Genomic DNA, 25,267 nt, shown 5'->3' on the forward strand with positions numbered 1-25,267 from the left:
TTTCTGGCAAAAAGGCTCATCAGAAGCAACAAGCTTATTGAGGTTTTATCAGGAGTGCTTCCTGGGCAGAGGGCTCTGCTTGTCTTGGGGTGTCCCAGCCAGCACCTTCAGTCCTTGCTGCTCCAGGGGCTTTTGAACAGGCTCTTCTGAATGGAGCTCAGCTGGGATGTGGCGACTGCACAAAGCTCTACAAAATTCTCAGCTCTCGTTTTCAGCTGATGAATCCAAAGATAGAAAGCGCCAGGAGCTCTGACAGTGAAGCCAGTAAATCACTTGGGTTTTGAAAGTATGAGAGCAGGGACTTCTCAGCTGCTCTGGGAAGGCTCCCCAGAGCCTGGCAAGCTTCTCCGTCCTGACTGCATCTGCTTCTTGCTCTGGAAGTGGGACAGTCGCAGAAGAAATGGTGATGTAGAGTCACTGCCCCGGGCCGTGGCCACCCTTGGGGCTTCCCACAGCAGCCCTCTTGGGATCTGCTCCTTCTCCTTGTGTAGGCATCGCCATGTCTGTGTGTGCCAGAGGTTGTGCCTCAGTGACCCTCGACGCCAGCCCTGCCCGTCTGGCACATGCTGAGCCCGGGAGCTTGTCTGACGTGATGAAGTGGATGTCCTGTCCTCTCCCACTGCTTCTGCCGCAGCCTTAATCGTTGCCCTCACCCCGCCAGCTACTCACTCGCTCTGCTCCCAAACAGACCACGGCTGCAGATGCCATGGAGGGATTGCAGGATGCGCCGTGTCCTGGGGTTGGTGATGCCAGGACAGATGCTCGGTGGCTGTCCTCACCCCGGTGGTGTCTCCGTGTCTGCTGCTGGGAGCCGTGCTCCCCAGGCATGAGCTTCTGCGCTGTCTGCGGTATTAAGTGTCACTCCTTCCGTTTTTTCCCTCTCCGTTTTGTCCATTATGAGAAATGACATCTTAAATCTAATTAGGTTTTGCTCCCAGAGAAATTGGATTTCAGGCTTGGAGGAGCTTTCTGTGGTGGGTGTGCAGCTTTGAAGCCACGGAGGTGCTGTACAGGCACTGCTTGTTTTTATGAACAGTTTTGTTATGTGCGAGACCGAGGAGCCAAAAATAAAGCATCTGCCGTCTCCAAAGGCACTGCGAGAATTAATCAGCCCCCGCCCCACCGTGCGAGACCAGGTTAACTGATGTGCGGAAAGGCAAGCTGTGGGTGCATCCCAAGCTGCCCTTGAGCCAGGAGAGTCTGGGGGCAGCTTTGGCCCCGGCCGCTCCTCCAGTTAGCCCAAGGTGGTCGTGGAGCCTCTGGTGCTGAGATGGGCTTATTTAGGATTCCTGTGACACTTTCATCTCAGGAATGACCATGGGATTTATCCGAGCTAAAAATGTCTTGTTGGGTAAAAATGCCTGCACAGCTTTGGAAGTTGGCCCCTGCAGCTCCCCCCAGCTGAGCAGAAGGGGTCCTGAGGGACGGGGAGGTGGGTGGCAGTTTGTGACATGCTGGGCAGGCTTTTATAGCTGAAGTCTGCACATCCCGACACCACTGCAGGCAGTGCTAGGCCTGTCTGAGCCGAGGGATGGCCAAGTGGGTCGGGTGACTGGTCCCCGTTACCTCTACACGCACAGGCGGATGGGGCAGTGTTATCCATCTCTCCGTAAGTTGTATGGATTTGTATCTAATGAGAGCTTGAAAGCCAGATCCAGACAGAGGATCCCAGCCTTGGGAAGGTGCCTTGTCCTTGATCTTTCCAACCTGAGCCCTAGCTGTTGCTTTCTGGGTGCTCATGCAGCCCTGCCGCTGGGAGAAGGGGTGCTGCGAGCCGAAGGAGCACAGCTGAGCCATTACAGTTAATTCAGCCATAGCATGTTTGACTTCTGCAGCCCCGAGGTGCCTGAAGTCTTCCCTATTTATAGAGCGTCTGAATGCAGAATTGGGCAAACTGGTGTTCGGCGTCAGCTGGGTGATGGGTGTGAGCTGTGGCACTGGAGGTTTCCCTGGGAGCTTCCCCAGGATCCTGCATGCCCTAATGGAGACAGTCCTGCCCCATCCCCTAGGAGCTGGTCAATGGGGACGATCACTCCATCCAGGTGGGCATCACAGGGCCAAGGACTGTGCAGTGGCCTTGAGGTGGAAAGTCTCCTTGGTGGCTTCATGTCTCTGCCTGTCCCAGAGCTTCTGATGGCCCTGCTGCACCATGACCTGTGCATTGTCTCTCGCCGTTCTCTTTTTGCCAGCTCAGGGCTGAGTTTGCTTCTCCCTCTGAGCTGCAGCTCCCAGCGATGCTGTGGGCTGCATTGCTCATTATCAGAGCTTCTTCTCGCCAGGAAACTTTAATTTCTAGAGATGCCAAGTAAGAGGCAGACGTACTCTGGAGCTCTCTGGGGAGGCAGAGGTCCAGTTCTCATGAGTTTCCAGTGTTTTGCCAAGTTTCAGGGCAGGGGTTTTACCCCAGGCTCTTCTCCTTTTGTGGACACCTTGCATTGACTCAGTCCTTTCATTTGGATTTGTGGTGTGCAGTAGCTTTGTGGTGATGTGGGCAGCAGATCAACGATGTATCTAGCACACTTTCATCTGATTTTATTGCTGTTGAGGAGCTAATTACAGCCTTTCCACCTACCCAGAAGGTGGTGGACTCCCTGGGAAGTCCTCTGGAGTCCTGCAGGTTGGTTATACAGCTTTGGCAAGCATTGTGCTGGACGGCGTGGGCGAGATGCAGCCTCTGGGCCTCATGCGTTGGCTCAGCATTAAAGCAAGCTCTTCCTGACCAGCTATGGCCTTTGGCCAAGCCTGCACTGGCTGGCTGGCTGTTAATCCATGTGATGTCTTTGCTCTCATCCTTCTCCTCGCTGCAGCTTTTACTAGCCCCGTGCTCTGCAATGGGGGAATGGGGCAGCGGGGAGGTGATGAGAGCCGGGATGAGAACGTGTATCCTGCATCCCATCCAGCCTCTGCCTGTGAGACACGTGGCATCTCCTGGAGCTGATCCCACTGCTTGCCCTCAGGGCTGTCTCTAGGGCTTGAATTCGGCAGAGCAAGTAGCCCTTGATGCACCGCGGCTGGCACGGTGCTCCTTGTCACTGTGCCAGTGACTGCTCGGAGCTGAGCACAGTCAACAGGAGGGTTTGTAAATTTGTGCTGTTTGAGCCCTTGTTCTCCCTGGAACCATGGCAGTTTCAGCTGAGAGCGAGGAGCCAACAGGCAGGAAGAGCTGGCAAGTAGGTGTCGCGGGTCACCCGTGGTGGGAGTGATGCTCTGTCACCCTAGCACATGTAACGGTGGCTGGAAACGGGCTGTGGACCCTTCGCGGGGAAAGTGGGGAGGGTGATCAACCCAATGGGACATTGGCATTATGCAGCTCCTTAGACCCGTGAGCGCATGGATGGCAGGGCTCAGCCCTCACCTACAGCTATGAGCTCACATGGGGTACAGACAGGGGTCAGGTTGTTCTCTTGCTGCAAAGCAGCAGCTTCTCAGGGCTTTGGGGGCACTAGCAGGTCTTAGTTGTCTAGACCAGCCTCACATGGGACTTCTACCTCTGCCCGTGGGTCCAGGAGCTGTGTAAAATCAGGCCTGGGTCACCCAGCCCATATCTGAGCCATGCTGCAGAGGTACCTGTCTTCAGCCCTGACTCTTGCCTTGTTCTTGGGGTGGGCTCAGGTCTACTTTCAAGAGAGCTTGTCTCCAGCCCTGTCTCCTGGGACTTTGGATCTTTGTTGTAGTCATGTCATAGGATCATGGACTCGCAGAGTGGTTTGGGTTGGAAAGGACCTTCCAAGATGATTCAGTCCAACCCCCCTGCCGTGGGCAGGGACATATTCCACTAGGTCAGGTTGCTCAAAGCTCATCCAACCTAACCTTGAACACTTCCAGGCATGGGGCATCCACAGCTTCTGTGGGCAACCTGTGGCAGTGTCCCCAGTCCTTTTCTGGCCATGTCTCCTGGAAGGATCCTGGCCCTTCATTGTAGCTTTGTCTCCAGTCTTGTCTCCAGCCCCATCTCCTGTTGCTCCTGACGGGACTCTTTGGAGCTACCCCAGACCTGATTTCACAGCTTGTGTTGTCTGGCCGTGCTGCTGGACACCGTTTTTAGTACCCTGTACTGTGGGATGGGTGCTGGCTTCATGAGGGACCTGCATGTGCTAGGGCCACACTGGCTTCTGGCTCAGCCCTCCTCCAACCCTAGAGGGTCCCCACTCCTGCTCTGCGAAAGGACGGCTTCTGCTGGGGGCAAGGGTCTCTGTCATCTGGCTCCAGTTGCTTCTCTTTGGGGCTGCAGACCAAGTATGGAGGAGCAGGTTGCGACTCCTCTCCCTCTCTGGTTCTTGGTGCTAATGCCTCACACGTGGATCATCTCTCTGCTGCGTTGGGCAAGTCCCTTTTCTTCCTTTTTATAAGCTTTACTGTACTTTTAAAAGATGTTCTTAAGGTCCTCTCTGTTCATTATTTGGTCTCCTTGCAGTACGCAGCTGGATTTGAAGATGTACTCCATTTGCAGAGGAGAAGCAATGAGCTCTGAGTTGAGCCCCCCGCTGAGCCACTCAGCTGAGTTCCTGTCTCCAGCCCCCAGTACCACGGGAGAGGAGCAGGGTGATTTGAGGCTCCTCCTGTCTGTTGAAGGCAACTTGCTTGTCCCCCAAGAGTTAACAGCAGTAGAAGCTGCTGCTGGGAGACCCCAAGGCTGGGACACTTGGCGGTGCTGCCCTGATGCTCTGCCCACACTGTCTGGGCCGCCTTTCCCTGTGTCTCTTTGCTCTCTCTGTTGAGTGTGTGGTCTCAGGGAGGTCTGGGTGCTCCAGTTCCCACACAGCACCACAGCTTGCCATGACCTGGACCAGTGGCCCAGGAGCCATCCCGTTACCTTGAAAGCTCAGTGTCTGGACACAGCGGGACCAAGCTCATCCCATTTTGCTCTCTTCCCATGCATCCCAGGCTGCCTGTCCCAAGCTCCTGCCAGACAGCCCTGGGTGTGCTAGGAACAGTGCTGGCTCCTGTAGGGTCTGTGCCCTGGGTCCCTGCTGCGAGAGCCAGCTGTGCTGTGCTCGCAGTGTCACTGAGCCGTTCCTATCAGTTTTTAAAATAAAAATCCCATTAGCTTTTTAGATTATGAGATAGTAGTCACATAAATAATAGAGGAATTCTTTCCTGGCCACAGGCAGATAACTTGCAGAGAAAGTATTTCATTTCAAGAAAACCAATAAAAGAAAAATTTTCTTTTAAGGAATTTACATTTTCCCCTCCTGGGCACTGTTTTTTCTCTTTTTTTTTTTTAATTTTCTACTTCTCTTTCAACTGTAACTGTTTTTCGGACACCCCAGCAAATGTCTCCTCCTCTTGTGCCACCTCTCGGTCACAGTTCCGTGTTGCTTTCAGAAGCCCCATGAGCTCCAGTCTGCAGCTCTCAGCTCCTGCTCTCTCCTGCAATGTCCCGTCTGTGCTGGTTGCTGTGGACGACCCGTTGCAGGTGCTGGGGGAGCTGCTGCGCTGGATCCAGCCCTGCCCAATGCAGCTGGGATGACACAGGCTTCAGCTGTCACCTCTTGGGTGCCAGGCCCCTTCACAACCCTATATGTAGGCTCCGTCCCCTGTGCTCAGGGCACTGTCACAGCCCTCTAGCTAGTCCTGCCACTTGGAGGCCTTTGGGAGAGCAGCTCCTCTCGGTTGCCGTCCCTTCAGCCCACTCCTTGCTTCCTTGCCTGTGTTTCCAGGAGGAGAAACAAATCTGGTGCAGGCAGCAAGGAGCCATGCAACACTCTCACTGCCACGCAAGGAGGTGCCGGCATGAGGCAGATCAGGGGAACGATCCCAGCTGCCCACTACACGCCTTGGAGTGTGCCCTCCAGCCTCCCAGAGCCCCAGGTCCCAGACAGTGTTTGCAAGGAACCCCAGCACGTTTCTGCACCCTGCCAACCTTCCTGGTCTTGGTGCTCTGTTTATCACGTGGCCCAGAAAGCATCCAGAAAGCTTTGTTACCTGCTTTTGATGAGGAAGCTGCACATTCCTGGCCCAGCCGTGGATATAAACCCTATTGGTCTGGTGGGAAATCAGAGCTGATGAGCGTTAGCAGATAACAAAGCCTTTGTGCTGGAGTCTGCTGCTCGTTGGGTGTGTGTGGTTGGGTTTATTCCCTCTCCCTTCGTGCAGTCTCCTGGTGCCAGGAGACAGCAAACAACCTCCACGTGGCACTGGTAACACTGCCCAGAGCCTGCAGGGTCCCACGTGTTCCTGGCTGCCATCATCACCAGTATCTGCTGATACAGCATTCCTGAGGCAAAGACAGAAATGCGCTTTCCCGTCATGGACACTCAGAGTGCCCATGCCTGCGGGGCCCCAGCAAGGAGCAGAGCACAGGAGCTCCGGGTGGTTTTCTCATTTCTGCATCTCAGGGCAAGAGAATCACAGACTCACAGAGTGGTTTAGGTTGGAAGGGACTTTCAAAGATCATCCAGTCCAACTCCCCTGCCAGGGGCAGGGACATCTTTCCCTAGATCAGGTTGCTCAAGGCCCCGTCCAACCTGACCTTGAACACTTCCAGGGATGGGGCATCCACAGCTTCTCTGGGCAACCCGTACCAGTGTCTCACCACCCTCATCGTACAACGTTTCTTCCTACGTCCAGCCTAACCCCACCCTTGTTCAGTTTAAAACTGTTGCCTCTTGTCCTGTCAGTGCAGGCGCTGCTCAAAAGTCTCTCTCCCTCTTTCCTAGAAGCCCCCTTTAGGTACTGAGCGACCGCAGTAAGGTCTCCCCGGAGCTGTCTCTTCTCCAGGCTGCACAACCCCAACTCTCTCAGCCTTTCTCCATAGCAGAGGTGTCCCAGCCCCATTTTGGTGGCCTCCTCTGGACCTGCTCTACCAGGTCCATGTCTGTGTTGTGCTGGGGACCCCAGAGCTGGACGTGGTGCTCCAGGGAGGTCTGAGGAGAGCGGAGCAGAGGGGGAGCATCCCCTCCCTCGAGCTGCTGGCCACGCTGCTGGTGATGCAGCCCAGGAGACGCCTGGCTTTCTGGGCTGCAAGCGCACATTGCTGGCTGATGTCCCATTTGTCACCCACCAGTATCGCCCAGTCCTTCTCCTCAGGGCTGCTGTCCATCCATCCATCCATCCATCCATCCATCCATCCATCCCCCAGTCTGTGCGGTACTGGGGATTGCCCAGACTCAGATGCGGGATCTTGCAAAGAAAGAGACGTGTAATGAAGTGTGGAGGTGTTGGAGGAACTCCCCAGGCAGGGTGGCAGCATGCACCATGCCTGTGTGGTGGTGGCCAGGCATGACTGGGTGGGCAGGGCCCCCACAGTGCTCCTTGGGACACTGACACACTTGTGTGAAGGTCTGGACTGGGTTCAAGGTTTCGGGCATCTCCCCGGTCTGAGCCCCTGGAGCGGCACTGCTGGAAGCAGGGAGCGCTGTCCTGTGGGCTGTCCCTGCACTCTGCCACGTCTCCTCTATTCCCCTGTTCAGAGGTGGTCTGGACTCATCCTGGAGGATGTTATTGTCCCTTTTGATACCACTGACAGAGCCTGCGGGCAGCTTGTTGCAGGGGAGCACCATACCAGACCCCAGCCCTTCCCTGTCTGCCCTTCTGCTGGTTTCGGGTTTGTTGGGCTTGATAAAGTCACTTCGTTAGCTGCTCCTGCCTGTCTCCCCTAGTTCGCTCCTGTTCACACTGGTGGGATGTCTCCTGCCCTCTCTGCAGGTGTGACCTGCTCCCACTCCCCCTCCCCGCTCCCACTGGGCAGCCCCAGCAAAAGCCTGCCTGGCACCATTGTCTCTGTTTAGCACTGTAATTTCACGGGTCCTACCTGGCTGTTTGCCTGAAGAACACGCTACAATTAATGGTGGAGGATCAATGTAATCCACAGAGTGATTAATATCTCTCTCCTCTCTAGCAGTGTGGAGTATGTCCATGAGGAGGGGAAGGCAACCATGCACAATGGGTGAATCGCTCCCAAAGGAGCTGTGGGGCTGAAGGTACCACCCTGAGGCCAAGGAGGAGGGCTGTGTCACAGGGGGGAGGATGGAGACTGGTTTCTGTTATGCAGCTACCGGGCTAAAACTCAGGCAGCCCAGCAACTGCAGCAGCGCCTGCCAGGCCAACGAGCCCTGCTGAGCCCAGTGTCCTTGTGGCCGTGAACTGGCCCGCAGGAATTGATGGGGTCCTGGCCCGCAGGAATGGGCAGCTTGATCAGGAGGGACAGATGGGCTTTCCTGGGTGAGCTGGGCCAAGCTGGCAGCTTGAACCCCTTAAAAAGAAGGGTCGCAGGGCTGGCACAGACCTGGGCTGCGGGATGGCATCCCCTTGAACTGCCCAGTGCGCTCTCGGGGCTGGAAGCTTTGCTCCACTCCACTCTTAGGAGATGTCCTGGAGCCAGCAGAGCCCTGTGGTAGGGCTGCGGGACCCGTGGCCAGGACAGGGGACTCATGGCTGACCCGTGTTTTGTCACCTGCAGCTGGCAGGACCACCACCAGCGAGGAGCTGGAGGACATGCTGGAGAGCGGCAACCCGGCCATCTTCTCTTCCGGGGTAAGCACCGCATGTCAGCCCCGGTCCAAGCCCGGCGTGGGCAAAAACTGAGCCAGCCCCCTCGCTGGTGGACGTGCTGCCATGGTGGCCTCAGTACAGGAGTGATGAGCACAGCCCACGCAGGAGGTGGGACCTGGGTGGTCGGGTCTGGCCTGAGGATGCAGCCTGAGCAGGGGCTACATCCTGGCCGGAGGCTGGGGTGGGGGTTTGCTGCAAACTGCCTGGCTGGGGTGGCTGGAGGGGCTCCTGCTCTTCCCTCTCTTGGTGCCCCTAATCCTGGCATCTGAGGAGCAAGGTGCTCAGTGGCCCTGTCTTCTTGCAGATCATTATGGATTCAAACATCACCAAGCAAGCACTGAATGAGATTGAGACACGGCACAGCGAGATCATCAAACTGGAGAACAGCATCCGAGAGCTGCACGACATGTTCATGGACATGGCCATGCTGGTGGAGAGCCAGGTAGGGAGACGCCGCGGCCCGGTGGCCAGCTCACCTGGGGAGGTTGGAGGGGGATGGGGCTGCTGGCAGTCCCCTGCCTGGGTGGTGCTGAGGGGAAAAACTGCATCTGGGACTGACACGGCTCCCACTGGGGCTGAGCTGGGATCCCCGGGACCGGAGCCACCCGCCCTGTGCCCCAGAGCTGGGGGCTGCTGCAAGCCTGGGGCGGGAGGTGCGGTGATGGGCTCTGGAGGAGGGCAGCGGGTGGCTGCCATGCAGGTGATGTCTCCATCACCCGGGAGCACTGGGCCCTGCTGGGCGAGCTCAGAGTGCCGCCAGCCTCGGTGGTCCTGCCACGCTGCCCCTGGCTGCGCCACCAGCCCGCGGCGCCTGGCCCTTCAGCTGGGCATGTGGTCCGGTGTCTCTGCTCACCCCCCGTTCTTGCCCGCCATGCTGCCATGTCCCGAGGAGACATCAGTGGCAGGTAAAGCCCCGCCGAGCTCTCGCTGGTGCTGCATGCTTCGCTCTGCATGGCTGCGCCCTGCATGTCTGCAGCTCTCGTGTGGCGCCAGGGCCTGCCTGTGCCAGGCAGGCGAGGGTGGCCGTGACACGGCAGCGTTGGTGCCCCATCCTGTCTGCTTTGGGGGACAGATGTGCGGGATTCGCAGAGCCCTGCCCCACTCTAAGGGCTAGAGCGTGCCAGCACCCTGCATTGCCCTGTGGGGTGGGAGGCTCCGAGCCGCTCGCACCAGGAGTAGAGGGGTGCTGGGCTGGCAGCAGCGCTGGCAGCTGCCTGCTCTGCCCCAGGCATGGCACAGGTGGGAAGGAGAAGCAGCAGCTTTAGGCAATGCAGCCAAGACTGACAGGTCATGGGCGTGGGAGAGGGGCAGCAGGGAAGCTGGTGGGGGTCAGTGCTTGGTGAGGGTAACACCAGAGCACCTCTGGGCTTGCAAGGCTTGTCCTCCCCATGCTCTCCAGCGTTAGGCTGAGAAATGAGCATTGCAGAGCTGCTGGCCATGACCTCGCCAGCTCTGCAGCCCCGATTCCCTGATTGCCTCTGTGCCATGCAGGAGGGCACTGGGCTTTAAGCTCCCCCAACCCCTGTCGACCCTGTCAGTCACATGAACTGTCAGACTCTGTCTCTAGCTGCTGCAAGACCTGGCTGCTTCCCTGCACAGTCAGGAGGGGGCCAAAGGAGGTGGGCAGGCTTGTGGGGGAGCTCGCCCCAGTCCATGTCCCCATGTCCGCAGGAGTCCACATCCCCAGTCCACCCCTGCAGCCCCAGGGGCAGAGTGGGGCAGGAGTCCCTGCAGGGCCCGGCGGTCCAGCCTCACCGGCCTTGCTCCGGGGGCCCTCCGCTCTTGGCAGGGCACTCACGTGGATCAGAGCGGTCATCTCCGCATGTGCGTGGCTTCATGAGCATCCCACGTGGCGCTGCTGGTGCTGTCCTTGCTCCCCCGGCATGCCTCCAGTTTCAGCAGCGTGCAGCGCGGTGTCAGTGTAGATCCTGTTGTGGCTTTGGTGTCACCTGAGATATCAGACAGGGTGGCCACTAGGCCAGGACCAGGCTGGGGAACCCCCTTGATCCTCATTGTTGCTTGGGATGGGCTGGAATGTGCACAGAGGTCCCAGCCCTCTGGGACAGAGCCCGTGGTCCGCAGCCCCCACCCCAGGGCACCCCGGGGCACCCACTGCCTGCAGGTAACTGACGGTCCCTCTCTCTCCCGTGTAGGGCTGCTGGGCAGGGTGACATCCGCATAGTGCCGGGGAGCAGCAGAGCGGGAAGGAGCTCATATCTGCGCGCGCACGGGCGCGTGGGCTCTGTCCCCGCTCCGCAGGGCGAGATGATCGACCGCATCGAGTACAACGTGGAGCATTCAGTGGACTACGTGGAGCGGGCTGTGTCTGACACCAAAAAAGCGGTGAAATACCAGAGCAAAGCCAGACGGGTGAGTCATGGCACTGGCTGGGGACCATCTTCCCCTGCCTACACTGCTGACACCTCTGTCCCAGGGGCAGGCCCCTACCTGGCACCCCTGCCTGCCCCACTGCCTGCACAGAGGAGCGGGCAGCATGGCGCAGCCTCACGGGTGCCTGGGCACTGCTTTACCCCACACCACTGGCTGCAGCGCGGGTCTCACTGGGGGCACCAGCTGAGGCAGAGCTCCCCAGCACAGGCTGCATGAGCGCTGATGATAAGCCGTGGGGCAAGGTTGCTGCTTGGGGGGAGGAAAAGGGACAGGGTGGACCCTGTGGGCCAGGCCTGCTGTAAGAGCCGCGTCCCTTGCCAAAAAAAAGTAGAGAAAAGGGTCCAGCTCTGACCCTGAGTGCAGTGCCAGCTGCCTGTCCCGGTCCCCACATCTGTCCTGTAGCAGCTCGGCAGTTTGGGAACCCAGGGGGCTGCCAGGTCAGCTTTGCCAGCCCAGGGCTGAAGGGGAAGCTGGGATGCCCATCCCTGCCCCAGGGCTGCCGGAGCCCCTCTGGCTCCCACAGTGCTGCTCAGAGCCCACCACAGGCAAAAAGGAACAGGGCAGATCGCAGCCCCCAGCCCGCGGGGCCAGCCTGCCCCCAACACTCACGGTCCCCTCTCCCATTTCTCCCTGCTGGTGCTGGGACACCTGAGCAGAAGAAGATCATGATCATAATCTGCTGCGTGATCCTGGGTATCGTCATTGCCTCCACCTTTGGCGGCATTTTCGGCTAGACTCACCCCACGGGACTGTTTGTATGCGATGGACGGAGCCGCGCGTGCCATGGGGCCGCAGCTGTGCCGGAGCAAACCACGCAGCCCCGGAGCCTCCCAGCAGCATTTCAGTTTCTAATGCATGGTTGTTTGTGACGCTGTGTGTGCGGTGCGGTGCGTCTGTGTGGAGGGAGTGCCGGCCCCGGGGCGCAGGCAGGGTGCAGGGGATGGTGATGGGCGCAAGGGGGACCCTGGGGGGGAACTCGAGCTCTCATCACTGCTCCAGCCTGGGTGGCTGGCTAGGACCAGGTGGGGACAGAGGTGCCTTGGGCACTGCTGCTTCTCCTGTGCTGGCAGTCTGTGTTAGTGACAGCTGAGGATGAGGAGGGCCTGACGAAAGGTGTTAGGGGTCCTCAGGAGCACAGTGCCCAGTCAACCTCCCCCAGCTTCCCCATCACCTCCAGCCAGAGCTCTCATGTCTGTCAGCCGTGTCTGTGCTTGCAAACACCCTTCCTTGGGCTGCTTCTCTCACGGGGTCCTTCCCCAGGGGTGCGCTCTGCCAGGCCCTGCCTGCCCTTGTCCCTGCCTGTCCCATGGCTGTGCCCGGCTGCGGGGCTCCATCCCTGCTGCTCTGCCAGTGGCAGGGCTGCCCTTTCCCTAGGCAAGCCCTTGCCCTGGTATGGGTGCCAGAGGCTAGATGTGCCGCTGCTGGCAGTGGGTGCCTGATGGAGCAGTGTGGGATGAGCAGCTGCCGCTTGGGGCCATCATAGTTGCTTGGGGACGGGGACAGACCACATGAGGACCTGTGCTGCACTCTGGTGCTGGCCCAGCAGGGCAGGAGGGCACAGGTACTTTAAGGCCAGCATGTTTCACTGGCCGCTCGACCTGCACCAAAGCCTCATCGTTCTGTTGTCAGCCCCAGTGTACGGTGGCCCTGGCTCCTGCTGCCCCCAGGCCTGGGCTCTGGCTGTCAGAGTTTAGGGCTGGCTCTGCTGCCTGCAGCCCCCGGCTTGCCTGGGAGCAGAGCTGCTTCCAGCCTCACTTCTCCACATAGGCACCCATGGCTTGGGGTTGCAGGCAGTTGGGCTTTCTCTTGCCATGGTCCCAGGAGCAGCCCTTGTTGCATCCACCCCCCTGCCAGCTAGGAGCAGCAGCCTTCCTCCTCCTCTATCCTACCAGCTCCTGAGCAGGGCAGTGCCTGACTGCCCCTTCCGTGTCTTCGCCACCTCTTGGCATCCACTTGCCCCTGTCACCTCCTCCTGGCAAGTGCCCTTCTGCCTGCTCATCCCCTGGGCCATCCAGTGAGGCACCCACACTCGGAGGGGGTGCTGTGGGAGCACGGGGGTGCCCTGTGCCCTCGCCACACCCACTACATGGATGCAGTCACTGTGGGGTGGCCTGAGCCTGCTGGCAGCTCGGAGGGGCCCTCCATTTTTCTTGGGCTGGAGGCAGGGCTCTGCCCTCACATTACTCGGGAGACTCCAGGGCTCCAGCTGGCCCATGCACATACCAAAGCACTACAGAGGAGCCCAGAGCAGGGTAGGCACCTGGGGCCAAGCTCACAGCCACACACTGGGCTGGACATGAGCCCAGATGCTGGTAGCAGAAAAAGGGCACTTGATGGCAGCAAGTACTCCAGCTGCAGGTAGCGTGTCACCTCCCTGCTCCGATTGGGGTGAGGGCAGGGCTGCTCCAACTCCCCACTCCTCTACCCTGGCTGGGTGCTGTAGCAGAGGCGCTGGCCGTGTGCGTGGTGCCCATGGGTGCAGGCGAAAGGCAGTGGCCTGTAGTCAAGACACAGCGCTGCCTTCCCCAGGCACAGCCCTGCCCAGCAGCAATCCAGACACGGCTCTTTCCCTGCCACTGTTACCCGAGATCCCACAATACAGCTCCTGGTTGCATTCAGCTGCCCTTGGGAAGCGTGTTCAGCCTGGGTCCCCTGCCCTGCCCAGTCCAAGCCCCCAGCCGATGCGGCTATGGGAACATCCAAGACCGGAGCCCCCTTCTTTCACAGTCCCGCAACAACTGATGTGAGCTACAGCACTGCAGCCTGTGTGCACAAAAGGGCTTGGGGCACTGGGACCCCTGCAAGCAGGGGCAGACTGGCTCTGGAGCCCCCCTCCAGGGCAGAAGGCAGGCAGGGGCAGGGTCCTTTCTCTGTGGGAATGTGTCTGGCCACAGGAAAAGGAGCTGTGACACACGAGTGCCTGCTGCTCCTGCCCCTGTGCAGCTCTTGCTCCTGTGCAGCTCCCTGCCACCACAGTCTGCACTCTGCTCTGCTGGGCCAGCAAGAGTGCTGGGCCCCCTCCTCTGGGAAGCAATAACACTGCTGGCAGGGCTGCTCCTGGGCAGGCAGGCAAAAAAGCTCCTCTCAGGCTCTCACCCTGCAGCAATGCCCACTGCTAGCACAAGGTGACTTTTTTCTTCCAAGCAGCAGCTTTTGTGGCACAAGCTCACATGACATCAGGGCTGTGGCCCACCCCCGCCAAGGCACAAGTCCAAGAACAGCACTGGGGTCATTCTGGCACTTGCTCCTTCCTTGTTGGTACCACCACCGCCAGCAGACCCCAGCAGCAGGAGCCGGACGGGGCCACAGTCAGCGATTCTGCCACTGGCACTTTGCTGGGATCCTGCAGGCAACGGTGGCCTCAGGCTCTGACATGAGAGAGGCAGAGGAGCAGGCTGCCATCGCTGCCCCACAGGCAGGCTCACACTGTCCTCACTGTGAGGGGAGGGTGTTTTGGTGCAATAATTAGCCCTGCACTACGGGAAGCCCCGTTCAGTTCCTTTTTACCTATCCGTCGTTGCATGTACAGACCAAATCACCAACAGTGTGGTTGTGCTTTGGGGGGACATTTCACTTTTTCTTTCCAGCCCCCAACCTCAGACCACTTGTCCTTTGGGTTACACCACCTCTGTTCCAAGTGCCACCTGCCCTCCCCGCGCCGGGAGCGTGTCGATGCAGTATTCCACAAGCAGTGTGGGGCACGCACAGCTTGCACTCGAACTGGGGATTGTTTTTTTTGTAATTAATGTACTTGAAGGCTTTCCGAGCCCCCCGTGGAGTTGTACTGTTGCTGTACTGTGAGCTAAGTGTCCTTGTTTTCTATGTGGACCTTGACCCTGGCTTGCTCTGTCTCACTGGGCTGGATGACACTGTATGTTGCCTCTTTTCTCCTTCACCCTTTCCCTCCCTGCTAGCCTCCCTTTCTTCTCCCAAAGCTTTGGGTGCAAAACAGCTTCCCATTTTGTGGAATTTTTATGTAGAATAAACATTTGTAACTGTAAAGCTCTGGCTGGCACCTCTCTGTTTCAGGGGAAGGGAGGAGGTGATGGGGAGCAAGGGCTGGGGTACGGAGAACCCCAGCACTCTGGGAGCACTAAAGTATACAGGGTGGGCCCAATGCAAAGTGCCCACAGGAGCAATTGCCACAGGAATAACACTTCTGCCAGCAGAAAGATTTGCCCTCATGGGACACACACCTGTATACTGCCTGACTCCCTGCCTGTGGCAGAGGGGAAGCTGGCAGGGAACTAGGGGCTATATTCCCACCTCAGTACTCCCCTGCACTGAGGGCAGGACACAGGAGACCAGCAACACTTCTGACTCGTTGACTGTTTAGTGAGGAGGCTGGATATAATGTTCTGGCTCACCTGGAGCTCCAGATAGCTCGCTGCACTCTCAGGAAGATAAGCAATGGCATTGCAGACACCAAGTGGCCGGAGCACTGTCTCCCGCTATACCTTCACCAGAAAAACAGGGCTGGAAGCTTTGCAGTTTGCTGTTGGGCAGCACCTGAGCCAGTTTACACCTGTAAGGGCCACAATGACCTGTCCCAGCATGCCCCAGGCCTGGGGTGCCCATCTGTGCCATCCACAGGAGGCTCACTGGAGCGACCAACACACCATCTTCCACACCAGCAGTGTCCAGAGCAATTCAGAAGCGAGGGCGGCGCTTTCGACCTGTGTATTTCGTGTCTGCTCGCACTTCCCTGTGGAGAAAAGAAGAGAGCAACTAAGCACAATCCACAGGTCATTCTGGGAGGGGAAGGGAAGCGGGTTCATGGCAGAAGTTTGAACGGGTGACAGCAGGCCAGACCAGCACAGTCAGCCTCAGCTGAGACAGGACCCAGCTGAACTTACTTGCCCTGTCGTCGTCTACGCTCCTTCTTCTCAAGGATCCAGTCCCGGCTTTTCTTCACAGACTTGCCCTTGGTGTTTCTGAACCGTGTCCTACCGAGAAAGTAGACAGCAGCTGGAGAGGAACTGAGTTGGGGGGCAGTTTTCTGCCCTGAAGGGGCAGAACTGGGCACGCCCTCTGCCTGATAAAACCAGCGAGTATCCCTTCCACCACCCTTGGGATGAAGGAGGCTCAGCCAGCACTAGGGCAGGTGGCCAAACAGGCCAACTCCAGACGCACCCGGGGAAGAGGCTTCTTCCAGCCTCGGCTCCGAACCGAGGGATACCTACCCTCCATGGGCTGCAGCAGACCAGCACTCCCCTGTGCCGTGTCTGACACACCAGCAGCATGCTGGGCTCTGGGATCTCGGGGAAATACGGGCTCAAGCACAACCACCTTCCCCTTGTCTGCTCTACTCTGAACAAAGCAGACAAAGCCTCTGGCTTCCCAACAAGTTGCCAGTTCTGCTATTGCCCTCCAAGATCAGGTACCCTCCAGACTACGTGAGCAGAGAACAGCAGTGTAAGAGGCAGGAAAACATGGCAGCCACAAGCTCCTGGCAGCCACGACGACTTTCCTCTGTTTTTTGTTCTCTGTCTCTCCCACTGGCTGCAAGAGGGGCTCCTCCCTGCACCACTACCATGGGAGAAGACCTGGCCAGCAGGAGAAACCCCTAGGCCACAGCTAAGCAGAGCTAAGCAAAGAATTTGACAGCAGAAAAAAGGGAACACCAAGCTTCAGGCACAGCAGCCTGCCTCCCCAACAAAAAAAGCCACGCTTGGCATCACCAGCACTGTAAACATTCCGCCTCCCATCACCACTGGCCTACGCTACAGCGCTGAGGTAGAGAGCCAAGTGCCGGACCGAAAGCGTACCTCAAACTGAATGCTCAGCTGCAGCTCTAGGGTAAGCATCAACAACAGCCCCACAATGCCACAGCAAAGCCCTCTAAACTAACCTGTTCCATTCCCCATGTCTGCAGCCCTTCAGCAAGATAAAGCAATGCCCATCTGGCCTGCCAAGGGTCCTCCCAGTGCCCCCAGTCCCTTCCCTTCAGTCACTTATCACATGGCAGCGCTGTGGTCCTCAGTCAGCAAAACCCAGCCCTTACACGCCCTACACTCCTTGCTTGGGGAGGACTTGCAGCTTCACCCTCCCCGCAGTACCTCTCATTGGTGAACTTTGCCTGGTGTATCTCTTCTCCATCAGCACACTCAGTACCGAGGCCCTGAAAAGCAAAATTGGGATGTTTCCGTCTCCTCTGGAGCAGACAGAGCTAACAGTTATGCCATTTAAGGGGAATCCAGGGCTCCGCAAGGGGAAAGACGAGCAGGAACAAATTGGTCTTCCAGAAATTGTGGCAAAGAAACCAGATCTCAGGGAGAGCAGGGGTAGGTGAGACTGACAGCAAACGTATAAATGAAGTCACATCTGCATGCGCAGAGCTGCCTGGCTCCCACTCGGTGCCTCGCCCACAGCTCTTCCACATCACCCAGCAGCCAGGAAGGCAATTCTGCTGCCTCGTGGAGCTCCTCACCTTCGGTAACGTGCCAGATGCCCCAACAAAGAGACAAAGGAAGAACCTGAAGAAGAAGAATAAGGAGCATGAAGCTGGCATTCAGCATGCGATTCCCACTCCCCAAGCAAGACTGAAATTGTATAAGAGTCAGATCTAAGCTGTAACCTCTGTCCAGGACTGTATCATGAGAGAGAGAACAGCTTGGAAAAAAAAATCTGCTAAACCCAGGCCTCACCCAAATACACACATACACAGAGACACAGGACTCACTTCTTGGCTTTGGCGCTGTTGGGGTAATCTACCACCATTCCTCCGGTAAAGCCAGCTCTCATGGCTTGGGCCGTGATGAGCTCCAGCTGGAAAAAGAAGCACGTGGAAAAATTACTTAGCAGTCATCCACCAGCAACGCCCAAGAGACCTCTGGGCTCGACCACAGCTAACTGCGCACGCCGAAGATGGATTGTTCCTGCTCCTGTTAGACTCTGCACCAAGCTCCCAGTTCTGCAGTACCATCTGGACACCAGTCCGATGCCTTTATTTGGTTCTCCCTGCTCCTCAGTGTAGCCTGGGTTAATTGGCGCAGCAGACTCTCTAGGAGAGGGATACTGGGCTGGATTTTCCAGCCCTGGGGAAATACAGTACAGTGCTGATAACTACAGGCCAGTCTTCAAACCCAGTCACACAGAGGAAAATCCAGGACAGCAGATTCAGATCGTGTCCTGCCAATTTCTTTGATTTTAAGGCTCAGCCCAAGACAATCTGTGAAGCAACAAAAATTGCATAGGGCATTCTCCTTATAGGTTTTTTCTGGGCTCTTGAAGAGCTTTACAGATGGTGAGAAGGACAGAGGCACAGACCCGACATGAAGACACACGATGCATTCAGAGCCCCAAACAGCACACGACTTCTCTGCCTGGCTCTGCCTGTACCTCTTCCCCACTGGCTGATGTCCTGTACCTGTTCTGAGTTCTCGGGGTACAGCTGCAGGACGGCTCGGGATCCTCGGGCCTACAGGAAATAAAGTCTGTCACAAACATGTCTTAGTGCAGGCAACCCCTCTGGTCACCTAATTCCTAGCCCAGACACTAGCGCCCACCTCCCCAAAGCCTCCTGGAGAACTCTCCCAGGAGAGCTGCTCAGACTGCAGAGCCACCTCCTCTACAGGACAGCAAGGCACGGGGGTAACAGCAGGGATCAGAGAACCATGAGACACCATGCAGGCAGGCAGGCAGGAGATAGGAAATGGGTGCTCCTGCCAGTCCTCTGTTTCAGAGCAGCATTTACTTAAAATAGATGACTTAAAATATCTTGCTAAAATGCACCAGCGAGGCTGTAAAAGTAGGCAGAGGCCTGACTGGGAGAGGATGACACTTACCAAGGCAGTATAAAGAGTTGAGAAGAATCGATAAAGGCGTTTTGGAGGGCTGTGTGATTTCTTATCAGCATTACAAAGCCACTGCACTGCGGAAATACTGAGAAAGAAAACAAGACCTCCGGAACACTGAACCATCGATTCTTTCGCAGAGCCTGTCACCTCCCTTTGAGCTTACTTCCAGCACTAAGCATGTGCTAGGCTTCAAGGAAACAATTTAATTTTCTCCATGTAGCTTTGCCTTCTGTTTTGCAGTTACATGAACCCCTCTGGAGACTCACTATGCCAAAACCCAACAAGGCGCAGTTTATTCAAGTACAAAAGAATTACCAAGCATCCCCTTTAGACCAGGTGCTCAAATAATTCAAGTGCTTAGCTGTGGCCCTTGCATGGCCATGCAGGGTTTGCCAATGAGCAATCCCAAACACAGCATTCGGATTAGCAACAGACAGTCCCTGCTCATTCCCAGCACCTTTCTGAGGCATTCTCTAAGCAGAAAAGTGTTTCTGTCCCCTTCACCTAGCCCTTCATCCCAAAACCAACCATCAAACCTTTGATCCAGGGACTGACCTTGTAGCTCAGCAATGGTACAGACATACTTTCTGTTTTCCTCCTTGGAGAAGTTCTCAACTCTCCTGACAATATCACCAATTTTATTTTATTTACTTCAATAAACTTCCTAGCTCACCAGCACAAAAAAAGACAAGCATCATTTGGGAAACAGCTGTCGGAAGCTGCTTCTACCATCCAGAATCTCAGCAGCTTGTCCCAGAGAAGTGGGACGGAGTTGCATGGAGTAAAGAGAGCGACTGATAAGGGCAGTTGCGCTTATCTGTTATGCACCATACGCGGCCCATGTATACTGTACAGATGATGCAGTTACGTGAAGTATCAAGAGAGGTCGCTTATGTACACACACTCACCTGATACAGCCATCAAACATGCCAGGCCTGAAGGGAATGCCATGACCCACATCTGCAAGGAGAAGGTCTCCTTCCACCTCCCTCTCCACAGCCACATCTACACAGAACAGAGCATGGCTCAGGCAACCAGCTCACACGTCTGGGGACCACCTCTGAGGTGAGGTGAGGGTGGCAGGGGAGGAGGGCCTGCTCACCCAGCATGGCAGGGCTGATGTCCATGCCAATCCAGTAGTGACCCTCGTCAGAGATGTAATCTCCACTCAGCCCAGAACCACAGCTGAAGGGAGGAAGGGGGGGAAGCGCAGGGATCATGGGCCTGGTCTGAGGGTGACCCTGGCCAGCCTCAACGCTACAGCAGCCCATCCCTCTTCTTCAGCCCGCAACAGAGAGACGCCGGTGCCGTCGGGCCTGGATACTGCTCGCCTCCAGGCGCCTGTCTGGCCCCAGCGCCGCAGCCGGCTGAAGCCCCAGATGCCCCACGTGCCACGACACAGGGCAGGGCCCCCACTCACCCCACATCCAGGAGGAGGCACGGCCGGTCCTCAGGCAGTCCCAGCAGCTCCACAGCCCGCTCCGACATCTGCGACTGGATCTCCACCACCCGGGAGCTGCAAGGCACGGCCAGGGCATGGGCAGCAGGCGGCAACCCCGCGGCGCGATGCCCCCTGCCATCGCTTCACACGTCCCCCGCCGCCGCCGCCGCCGCCACATGGCGGGGTTACCGCTCCCCCCCGCCTCACGATGGGACTCCGCCGCCGCTGCCACACGGAGGGGTCGTCCCCCCCAGGCCTCACGGCAGGACGCCCCCGCACCGCCGGCGGGCTCCCCCGCTGTCCGCCCCATGACGAGACACCCCCCCGCCACCGCCTCACGACAGGACCCCTCCCCGCCCGCGCGGCCCGGCAGCTCCAGAGCGATCGGCCCGCCGTACTTCTGCGTGTACTTCCGCGCCTCGGCCTCATCGTAGAACTGCAACGAGAGAGAGGCGGAGGCGGTGAGGCCCAGGACCCCCGGGAGCGGCCCGGCTCTCCCTGCCGCCCGCCCCGCCGCTCACCAGCTCGGGCGGCCCGCGGTGCTCGGGCCGGCGCCCGCTGCCCGCCATGCCGCCGCGTGACGTCACTGCCCTGCGCCACGCGCGGAGGGCCTCGTCGCGCCCAAGATGGCGGCGGGCGGCCGCTGAGCCGGCGCGGCCAGATGGAGCCGGCAGCGCTCGGCCGCCTGCGGCGCCTCCTGCCCGCCGCCCCGCGGGTCCCGCGGCCCGGTCGCGCCCTGGCGCCGTCCCGCGGCGGGCAGACGAGCGGCGGCGGAACTCCGCGGCCACGCCGCGACCTGTACGAGGTGCTGGGGGTCCCGGCCACGGCGACGGCGGCGCAGATCAAGACGGCGTACTACGAGCAGTCGTTCCGCTACCACCCCGACCGCAACGCCGGCAGTGCCGCCGCCGCCGCCCGCTTCGCCGCCGTTAGCGAGGCCTACCGGGTGCTGGGCAGCGCCGCCCTGCGCCGCAAGTACGACCGCGGCCTCCTCAGCCCCGACGATCTGCGCGGCGCCCCCCAGCCCTCGAGCCGCCCGTCCGCTCCCACTCCGCCGCCGCCCCGGGCCCCCGCCGCCACCCGCCGCGGGCCCGTCCCGCCGCCCTTCGACTTCGACGCCTTCTACCGGGCGCACTACGGGGAGCAGCTGGAGCGGGAGCAGATACTGCGGGCGCGGCGGGAGCAGCTGCGCCTCCGCCGGGAGGAGGCTGCGGCCCAGGGACGCTTCCGGCTCCTCTCCGACATCTCGGTTGGGCTCATCTTCTTCCTGGGTTTCGCTATCCTCTACGGCCTCAAGTGACAGCGGGGCCACAGCAGGGCTGGGCAGCCACCGGGGCACCCACCCAGTGCCACTGCTGCGGCGGAATGGAGTGTCACCAGTGGGCATGGCAGCTGGCTGGGGGGTGTCCCCTGCACCCACACAGTTGGCAGCCACCGTGTGCGGGGTCTGCTTCTCGGGCTGTGACATTTCCCCTCTGCTGGTGTGACCTTCAGGGACGGTATGTGACCAGCAGGCACTGTGCGCGGGCCCTGCTTCTCAGGCTGAGACATGTCCCTTCTGCCAGTGTGACCTTCAGCGATGTGCCCCTGCTGCTAGTGTGACCTTGCAGACATGGTGTAGGGGCTCGACAGGCTGCGACGTGCCCCCTCTGCCAATATGACCTGCAGACACAGTGCCTGACAGGTAAATGCTGTTCATGGACTCTGCTTTGTGGACTGTGATGTGTCCCCTCCGTTGGCACTGCTGTTTGACCTTGGTGGGAACCACGTGCCTGTTCTAAGCCGCAGCAGAGATTAAATGGCTGTCAGTGGTGTTTGTGTGCTGTCTGTGTTCGTGGGGACTGCTCTCATTGGTGCTGAGTTATGGCTCTGTGGTTTTCTGTTAATCCAAGACCTGCCAACTCTGTGCTCTCACACCTGTTGTTACTACATCTTTGGGGGATTTTAGGAGCGTTGATCTCCAAACTGCATCACTGCCCTTGTCTGTTTCTGTGCAGGGCTTGGCTCACTGTGTGGCAAGTACGGAAGTCTTGGAAGAATGAAACCTGGGCCCATGGCAGCTCATGTCTTGGTCAGCGTGCGACATCAACTGGACGTGCTGCCCAAAACACTTCTGTCTTCAGAACAGCCTGTCCTGTCTAGGGCTTGCCAGGAACTTCGCACAAGAGCATCCCGCACAGGCCTTCATGGCTGGGAGTGGTACTTCTGAGCACTGAGTGTCATTACTTGTGTTTTACACGTATCTAAGCATCATTTGCACGTAAGAGTATTTGCCTATTTAAGTATTGAAGTGTTTTAATTACTGAAGATTGTGTCTCTCAGAGCTTCTGTCTTTCCTCGGGTGAAGATTTCACCTGTGTTATGCTGGTACTAAGTGAAGCTTCATGGTATTGAACTCTGAGTGTGCCAAAGACTTCATCTGTATTACTTTGCACTGGATTTGCTGGACTTGGCTGGCCACAGTCTGCGCAGGAGCCAAGCCCTCACCTCTCACTGCAGTGACCCTGGGTTATATTTTCTCCCAACACAAAAATGTTAAAAGCAAAGGTCTTATGTTTTCCAGCTGCGTAGTTCTGTGATACTGAATTGAGCCTGAGGCAGTAGGATGGCAGGGAGTGTAATGTCTACTGGTACAGGGTATATGCTGTACAGGAGAGCTTTCTGCCTTTTATACCACTGCATTGTACCACTTCCAGCTGCAGAGTCCAGAAACTGCTGTGTGTTTGGAGCAAATTCAGCCCAGGGGCAGAGAGAGCGCTTTTCAGGATCATCTCCGGTTGTCAGTTCATCCCTTTGTGTGGGATTATAGTGCTGAAATGTCAGCATGTGAAGAGCAGGAGCCTGGCGTTCAAGGGCATTGGTTACAGAGTGAAAGTCTCCAGAGTTGTGGCTCTGTGTCACACGCTGATGCGTTTTCATGCTATAAACGAAGTCACTTGAAAGACCAGAGGTGGCTTCTCTGGCAGAGTTTGGCAGGAAACATCATCTTCCAGGCTGGAAAAGCTAGGGATGTCCATGGGAAGTGGTGGGTATTAGGGAGCACCTCTCTAGTTGCTGGTGTCGTGGCTTGCAGGTTTTTAAGGTAGCCCTGCCAAATGTGAGGTATCCTCTGGACTGATCTTTCTTAAGTCTATATAGTGCTGAGGCCTGGAGCTGTAGGCTGTTCCCACAAGCAGGCTCCATACCCAGCGCTGAGCCAGCTTCCTGGCAGAGGGAGGGTGCAGTGCAGCGTGGAGCAGGAGGAACAGGCTAGCTGGTGGGCTACCCGTATTGCTCTCCCCCTAACACTGGGACAGGGAAGAACTGCTCAAGTAAGCCGGCTGGGCCGACTCTCCTGCTGTGCCTGGTGCTTGTATCTGAAATTGGAGGGTGAAGTACCCAGGCACCGAAACTGAGCTAATCTACGTGCCTTTCAATGGGTGGTTTGGACGGTTCATATTACTGGTTCTTCTTCTTCTTCCTCAGGTCTCCATGATGTATCTTGAACATTAAAGATATCTAGCCATAAACTGGTGACGGAATGACACATCTTTCTTTTGGTGGGCTTGGGTGATAAATATTCCTTGTCCTTGCTGGAAAATGGAGGGTAGGGGACAGGCTGGTGTTTCACATAGTGACTGCAGCAGGTTGAGGAAGAGGGCGGGAAGGGCAGTCCTGTTTTCCTGAGGCCATGCTGGGAAGGGTGGGCATGCTGCCTGCAGTCAGTGGGGAGTGGATAGGATGGCCTCCCTGGGCCACCGTGGACTTCACTCCTGCCTGCTGGAGACCCGTTCTGTGCTGCCTCTGACACATGGGGGTTGCTGTGCACTTGTGGTGTACCCTCTGTGCTCACTGCGCTCTCTGCACTCACATGCTGCAGGCAGCGTTTAGTTTTGCTGCTGAGTTTGGTCAGAGGAGGGGAAGCATGGCATGTGGGGAATGGAGGGATGCTTTGGGGCATCCAGTCTGTCACTTTTGGGGTGTTACAATGTATACTTCTCCCCAGTGTCACCTTCACTTTGGTCGGGCCTGAATGCTCCTCTGCTCCAGGAAGGATTTCAGGAGCTCAGGCACAAAGTGGCTGGAGCTAGTCCAAATGCACAGGCTGACTGCCAGCTCCCAGCACATCAGGTTTCTACCTCTTTGTCTTCATGTGTCAATGCTGTCATCGCATTTTTGTCTTTCCCTAGTTGTTTCCCTGATGGAGAGGTGCCAGGAGCAACTGGATTTCTTGCGGCTTTCCTTTAGCCAGGTGAGCGCAGTCCTTGTGGGGTGCCTGTTAGAGGAAATCCAGCAGGGCCTAACTGTGACAGCAGTGCTGTGATGTGATGTCAGGGGCTTCTGTGAGCTGTACAAGCCCACCAGGATCAGAAGGTTAAAGTGGAAAAGGAGAGGGAACAGGGCACAAGTGGGGCTGATAGGATGTGTGAGGCTTGCTGCACAGGGACCTAATTTGTATTTAAACCCCATGTTCCACCTCTCCTGTGGCGGTGGCTGAGCAGTACTGTTGTCAAGAGGTGACTATTCAGTGCTGCCATCAGTGGGATGCTGAGCAATCGGAGGGGGTTACAGAGCTGTCTTCAGAGAGGGAGAAGCGCCGGGCAGATCAGTGAGAGCCACGAGGAGGTTGCTTTCCCCTCACACTTGTTGCAAGGGGGCATAGGCTTGTGCACTGCTCCAGCACCTTCGTCTGGCAGCTGGATCTGAGCCATGCAGTAGAAGGTGAAGCTCTGCAACTGCCTGTGGCCTTGGCTGTCTTCACACCTCAGGGACAACAAGGACGGGTCTTTGGGAGTACTGAGCCACAGAGGGTTGTTTCTGTGAGAGACAGAGCCCATCTTCCTGCAGCTGGGGGCAAGGCAGCCATGGGTAGGGGTCACAGCAGGGAACAGCTTCCACTCCCAGGTCTACTATGGGCTTTGCCTCCTTTTGAGGATGTATCCAGTTACTACAAAACAAATCTCAGTAATATACGGCAATCGCAGCTGTTATACGGCCCCCTCCTGGCCTGTGCCCTCGGGGTGGTGAGGATTGCAGTTTCAGCTGGAGAGGAGGTCACCATGAGTTGTTGGCATCCTGACGAGTGTGATGTTCACAGTGGGGATTTCTTCCTCCTCACTCTCAAGTCCACTGGAGCCACTTTTACACATTTTCTAGCACATCC

General features: G+C 57.6%; 3 protein-coding genes across 6 annotated transcripts in view; 2 read left to right on the plus strand and 1 right to left on the minus strand.

Moving 5' to 3' along the window:
- Positions 1–14,883, plus strand: part of STX1A (syntaxin 1A) — a 94,842-nt gene extending 79,959 nt beyond the window's left edge. The window contains exons 7-10 of the mRNA XM_075169089.1: positions 8,402–8,475; positions 8,798–8,935; positions 10,753–10,863; positions 11,541–14,883. Coding sequence (XP_075025190.1) covers positions 8,402–8,475; positions 8,798–8,935; positions 10,753–10,863; positions 11,541–11,618 — 401 coding nt within the window. The 3' untranslated portion in view covers positions 11,619–14,883. The remainder of the gene's footprint in view (positions 1–8,401; positions 8,476–8,797; positions 8,936–10,752; positions 10,864–11,540) is intronic.
- A 315-nt stretch (positions 14,884–15,198) lies between these two features.
- BUD23 (BUD23 rRNA methyltransferase and ribosome maturation factor) lies at positions 15,199–20,752 on the minus strand. Of its 4 annotated transcripts, XM_075169090.1 has the most exons (13): positions 20,646–20,750; positions 20,523–20,560; positions 20,104–20,199; positions 19,786–19,868; positions 19,592–19,688; positions 18,672–18,768; positions 18,254–18,304; positions 17,567–17,652; positions 17,315–17,360; positions 16,944–17,005; positions 15,741–15,830; positions 15,504–15,589; positions 15,199–15,409 (listed from the first exon to the last, which is right to left on the minus strand). In XM_075169090.1, the coding sequence occupies exons 1-12, from the start codon at positions 20,691–20,693 to the stop codon at positions 15,535–15,537; spliced, it is 849 nt and encodes a 282-aa protein (XP_075025191.1). In that variant the 5' UTR covers positions 20,694–20,750; the 3' UTR covers positions 15,199–15,409; positions 15,504–15,534. The 4 variants fall into 4 exon arrangements, 3 of the variants coding, with proteins under 3 accessions (XP_075025191.1, XP_075025193.1, XP_075025192.1); XR_012676627.1 differs by having other exon boundaries at positions 15,199–15,589; positions 18,226–18,304; positions 20,646–20,752; XM_075169092.1 differs by having other exon boundaries at positions 15,199–15,589; positions 20,646–20,736.
- A 33-nt stretch (positions 20,753–20,785) lies between these two features.
- Positions 20,786–23,633, plus strand: DNAJC30 (DnaJ heat shock protein family (Hsp40) member C30). The gene is made up of 2 exons (XM_075169095.1): positions 20,786–21,808; positions 22,122–23,633. Exon 1 carries the CDS (start codon positions 20,786–20,788, stop codon positions 21,422–21,424), a length of 639 nt encoding a protein of 212 aa, XP_075025196.1. The 3' UTR covers positions 21,425–21,808; positions 22,122–23,633.
- Positions 23,634–25,267: the final 1,634 nt, after the last annotated feature.

The sequence above is a fragment of the Calonectris borealis genome, chromosome 19 (assembly GCF_964195595.1).
Source record: "Calonectris borealis chromosome 19, bCalBor7.hap1.2, whole genome shotgun sequence".
In the NCBI taxonomy this organism is placed as follows: domain Eukaryota; kingdom Metazoa; phylum Chordata; class Aves; order Procellariiformes; family Procellariidae; genus Calonectris; species Calonectris borealis.